General features: G+C 40.5%; 1 protein-coding gene across 1 annotated transcript; it reads left to right on the top strand.

Moving 5' to 3' along the window:
- Positions 1-1,495: 1,495 nt before the first annotated feature.
- LOC100711374 (nodal homolog 2-A-like) lies at positions 1,496-3,756 on the top strand. The gene is made up of 3 exons (XM_005451393.4): positions 1,496-1,974; positions 2,272-3,032; positions 3,135-3,756. Exons 1-3 carry the CDS (start codon positions 1,674-1,676, stop codon positions 3,285-3,287), a joined length of 1,215 nt encoding a protein of 404 aa, XP_005451450.1. The 5' UTR covers positions 1,496-1,673; the 3' UTR covers positions 3,288-3,756.
- Positions 3,757-5,289: the final 1,533 nt, after the last annotated feature.

The raw sequence follows: 5,289 nt of genomic DNA, 5'->3' as shown, positions 1-5,289 counted from the left end.
TTCCGATCAAGTTAAAAACGCGAAATAAAATTTGAGTTTTTCCGCTGTTTAAAGCGGAATTATTTAAACTCGACTTTTTCTTAAAAAGTGCCAAATAAAACATACTTTCGTTATTTTTAATAACGAAAATAACAGCAACCGCACCCTTTAATTAAGTTAATTTAAAGTTGCATTTGGAAAGCTTTCTTTTTTTATTAGCTGGTGATGAAGTTCTACCACCAAGTCAGGCTGATGAATTCTTGCCCATTGCGAAAGGTTTTGTGGTTTTACGCACGGAATGACAGTTACGATGTGTGTGCATGCGGTGATAGTTTTGCACTGTCTTTCTAGATAATGATGTTGAAAAAGCGGCGGTCTCTTGTCAGTATTTCAGGCCGAACATGGTATCGTGTCAGTGCACTTTAAGGTTTTGATCTGGTTGTGTTACTTGTGCGCTGTTACATGAAAACATGAATTATATCAAATATGAAATTTTTTCGTTATGTCAATTAATGAAACAATTTGACAGTACTGCTTTTCATTCGTCCAACCAATTGAAACGAATTAGTTAAAGTTTTAAATGAACTAACTAGTTTTAATAAATTTTGTCTGATGTTGTCACAATAACTTAAAGGAATAAAACGACACCTTTGAACAGTACCTTTTCTTAAATGTTTTCATCAGAAGCACGGCAGCTTTGTACATTGGCTGTTTCTTCTTTTCACCGAGGTCCCGAGGCTGTTTAGTTTATGAATGGAAACGATTAGCGGGCCGTTATCACTCAGCTTTTAATGGCTTTAGCGTCCGATGAAGGTCGTGCGCCTTTGAAAACGCAAAATTAAGCAAGGAATGACTTACAGTTCGTAAAACAGTGGCCCAAATTAATTATACTGTCTTTGAACTCCTCCCTTGATTGTAATTGTTTTTCTATATGTATTGATATTATACTATATTATATTAAAATATATTATATTATATTATACTGATAATATGCAGTAACACACGCATTGCAGTTTTCTTTTAAAACAGTAAATTAAGGAGATCTTCGGTTAACTTTCGAATATGTTCATATTGTTTATCAATATTTTGCTATTGATTAGGCTTCCTGATATTTATTGAAAATGTTTAGTTCGTTTTATTCATTTCTGAGCACTGACATCCCTTTAAGATTAATAATACTTTAAAATTAAATTTAATTACTTTAAAAAAATAACAAATAAAAATCGTATTTATTTTGGTCTAAAATAACCTGTTATATTTTCCGCTTGTGTCCTGGACAGAAATAGGACACAAGGGTTTGCGCAGTTTGTTAATGACGTCATACAAAAAAAAGCTGTTTTTTGATTAACTCTCTTGTTTCTCCCAATTAATCAAGGCGCAATTGTGTAGCTCGTAATCTCCTTAGCTAAAAAATATTATCATGGCTTTTAATCTGATAGATCGCCAGTATACAAAACATCAATCAGAGCGGGAGACTCCACTTCAAAGAGCACTCGGTTTCGATAGCCCATAGGAGGTCCCTGTTATACTGTAGTCTTTGAGCGCTCCCTTAGATCACGGGCGTCCTTCAGCCATCAGAGGCCTGACAGCTGTCTTCAAAGAACTTCAGAGAGAGGCGTGTGATTATAAATCCGGTTCTGGGACTCCACCTAACCATTCTGGATTTGCCTACCGAAGAGACAACACCACAAATTATGAAGAGGCGAGCAGTGGATTTCGCTTTTGCGCTTCTTCTTCTAGTGGATTTGGTTCAGGCTCTCGCCATCCCTAAGATGCACCCCGATAAACTGCTCCGTGGGAGGAAAGCTCGGGACGGTGGGGCCAGACACGCTGCACAGAGGCACCACATCGACAGCCTGCCGCACTACATGATCCATCTCTACCGGGTCATGCTGATCGAAGACCAGATCAGCACTCAGGCTGACAGCCTGCCCCACACTTGGAACGAAGAAAATCTTCACAGCTCCGATTCTGTGATCAGCCTGGTCGCTAAGAGTGAGTATTTAACATCAGGGAAATTACGAAAACGGGCTTAGGTATTTTTGAAAGCCATTTGAAAGCCATGTAGCCTAACTTTTCTTTTAGAAAATAGGGATTAAGAAGAGTAACTTACAAACAGCCGAGCTTCATAAATGCATTTAGCAGCAAAATGTACTTTAGTTTGACACTACTACAAAATATGTTTTTTTTTTCTCTATTCTCCTTTAATAGTTTGCATGTCTATTGTTAAATAGGTAGTAGCTTTACCCTTTGGTATAACTCTAAAAATGTCTTTTATCCTATCTGTTTCAGGCTGCCAGCAGATCGGCAGGAGATGGTCCCTCACTTTTGACATGTCCTCCATGTCTGCAAGCGACATTGTCCAGCTGGCTGAGCTTCGCATCCGCCTGCCAGCTTTTACAGAATCTTCCAGTGCTTCAATAGACATCTACCATTCCCACAGTGAGCGGTGCATGGGCACTCACTGCCCCGAGAACAGGGTACTCCTTGGCCACCTTAGAGTTCATCCCAGTTCATTGGTGTCGCCGTCCTCCTGGAAAGTGTTCAACATGACGCACATAGTCCATCGCTGGTTGCAGCATCGGGAGCATTCCGCAAAGAGGATGGTGGAAGAGAAGCCAGAGGAGAGAGAGCAGGAGCATGACGTATTTCAGCACCTTACAGCTGACAGGGTCATTATGGTGGTCTTCTTAAAGCATGAAGCAAAGGACCAGTGTGTACCAACGCTCATCCGCACAGCAAAGCACTCCAAGTACGCTGGTCTGGGCAGGGAGCACGTACCCTCCAGGATGAGGAGCAGCAGAGAAAAGAGGGACCAGCAGACCCAGCAGCAGAGAGAGGAGGCTGCGAGAGATGCTCCCAGGGACAAGGCAACACAAGAGGAGAAAAAGGATCATCTGTGCAGGAAGGTGGACATGTGGGTGGACTTTGAGAAACTCGGCTGGAGTGAGTGGATTGTCTATCCCAAACGATACAATGCTTATCGCTGCGAAGGAACCTGTCCCACACCAGTAGATGAGACCTTCACCCCTACTAACCACGCATACATACAGGTAAGACTGAAACACCTCATCATATGCAACAGTACTGATAATGCCCCAACAGCATGAATAGATGTTCTCTAATCAATTATTTTCTTCTTCTCCCCTCTCCAGAGCCTGTTGAATTATCATCATCCAGACAAGGCACCCTGTCTGTCTTGTGTGCCCACACGCCTGGCACCAATCTCCATGCTGTACTTCGAAGATGGAAATATGGTGATGAGGCATCAAGACGACATGGTGGTGGAGGAGTGTGGCTGCCAATGAGGGAAACGCCTGCAGAAGGGAAATCATAGAACCCTGGAACTTGTGAACCACGGGACCAAAGGGGTCTACAGCGAGAGTACTGGAATCTCAGAAGTTGGTGCATGTCGGCTGGCACAGATCTGTCCAGGACAGAGACTGCTGATGTGATGCAGGAAGTTTCTAATATATATCCTGGACAATTCTCTCTAAATTATAGAGCCAAACAGTTATGAAACAGCTTCTATTTATAAGAAATTATGTGGGACTATAAGCTGTGCCTTTTAATAGCCATGTCTCAAAAGGCATGACATGATCACAGACTTAAGCACTATATTGTCACAGAAATTATGTTGTTTTTATGCTTCAAGACTGAACCTCTAATACCATTGAAATTACAGAATGGTTTACTGTAAGCGCTTTAATTATTATCATTCTAATTATTATTAATATTCTTTATTGAGACGTTTGGGTCACATTGACCTATTTGTATATTTGCTATAGACCAAATTAGAGCAATAAATTATTCTTTTTCTCTTAAGCAACTTGAGCAAATTGTATTTTCATTTTGAAATGTTTGTGGTAAAGAAATATTCTTACCTGTTAACAGAAAAACCACACACAGGAGTTGTTAGGTTTTGGTGTCCAAGGATGTAGATGGAAACATCTCACAAACAGCCCCTGACTCTACAAAGGTAAAAAAAACCAAAACAAAGAGCCCAGGATCTAGATCCTGCTGAACAAAAACACTAGAAGGCACTTAGGTCTATTCGGTCTGTAAACTTCGTTTGTGTCAATGGCATTTTGGATGTTCTCTAATCCACACAAGGCTAATAGTATAAATACAGACCCAAATATGTACATACACCCCCTCTAATATTTGGTTCAATGTTCCTTAGTAAGTTCAAAAGCACCAATCAGTTGTTTTTGGTAGCCATCAACAAGCACCTGGCATAATTCTGGCTGGATATCTGACCACTCTTCTTGGCAAAATTGGTAGAGTTCATTTGGTTTCCTGGCAAGTACATGGCTTTTAAGCATAGTCTGCAAACTTTCAATTGTGTTGACGTTGGGGTTTCAAAAAGGTCACGTCAGGAGCTTAATGTCTGCTTTGTTCCAAAATGAGGGATCATGTCCTGTGGAACAGCCAACTATTGACACTGTGTCCAAATTCCAACCATCTAACTCCTGATTTGAGGTGAAGTTGAATAATTATGAGGTAATTCAATTCACTTTGTGCAATGTAACAGTACCACCAGAAGCAAAACCGCCCAAGGGCATGATGCCAACACCACCATGCTTGACAGTTGGGACAGTGTTCATAGGTTTGAAAGCCACCTTTACCCTTCCTTAACATAGCTTTTGTTATTGTGGCCAAATACCTCAATATTTGTGTTATCTAACTGCAAATTGCAGTCAAACTTGAATGTGATGATTTTGGAGCAGGGGCTTCTTTCTTGGTCGGCACCCTCTCAGTCAATGTTGATATAAAGCTCACTTCACTTTGGACACTGACGCTAATATTTCAGCAGTTTCCACTTCGTGGCAGGCTTGAACTTTGGTGGTTCCTGAGTTTTTCTTGAACATACCTAAGCAATTTCCTCTCATCTTGTATTTGCATATAATTGTCAGATGGCTGTGGAGTTGGCAGTTGTCTAGAAATGGCTTCAAGAAACCTTCCTAACTTGTGTAGATCTACAGTTCTTTTTCTCAGGTTTTTATTGAGTTCCTCGGACTTATAATAACTCTTTGCAAACATCCGACCACAACCGTATCCACCATCTTTTATCACATTGCTGCATGTTGTGAGTCTCATTAAAAGCAGCCCTTTGCTTTTTCCATAAACAAAGCCTTCTTATTCTCTAGCCAACAGTAGCATGAAAAAGAAAGTTTCTCTCAGTAGTTGCTGATGACCAGACCAAAACTTCAAGATAACAAATATATTCATCAGACTTCCAGAAATATGGTCGCAAATGATTTATAAAGTTGAACTTCAGTTAACAGTTTGTCTGCTGACACCAAATGG

This window comes from Oreochromis niloticus, linkage group LG7 (assembly GCF_001858045.2).
Source record: "Oreochromis niloticus isolate F11D_XX linkage group LG7, O_niloticus_UMD_NMBU, whole genome shotgun sequence".
Lineage (NCBI taxonomy): Eukaryota > Metazoa > Chordata > Actinopteri > Cichliformes > Cichlidae > Oreochromis > Oreochromis niloticus.
Note: the sequence above shows the minus strand (reverse complement) of the source record. Positions and strands in the feature narration are given on the sequence as shown.

Excerpts from the sequence above, each read along its gene's own strand:
- LOC100711374 (XM_005451393.4), top strand. The coding sequence starts at position 1,674 with ATGAAGAGGCGAGCAGTGGATTTCGCTTTTGCGCTTCTTCTTCTAGTG. Across the intron at positions 1,975-2,271 it reads GATCAGCCTGGTCGCTAAGA|GCTGCCAGCAGATCGGCAGG; the intron begins GTGAGTATTTAA and ends TATCTGTTTCAG. Across the intron at positions 3,033-3,134 it reads CTAACCACGCATACATACAG|AGCCTGTTGAATTATCATCA; the intron begins GTAAGACTGAAA and ends TCCCCTCTCCAG.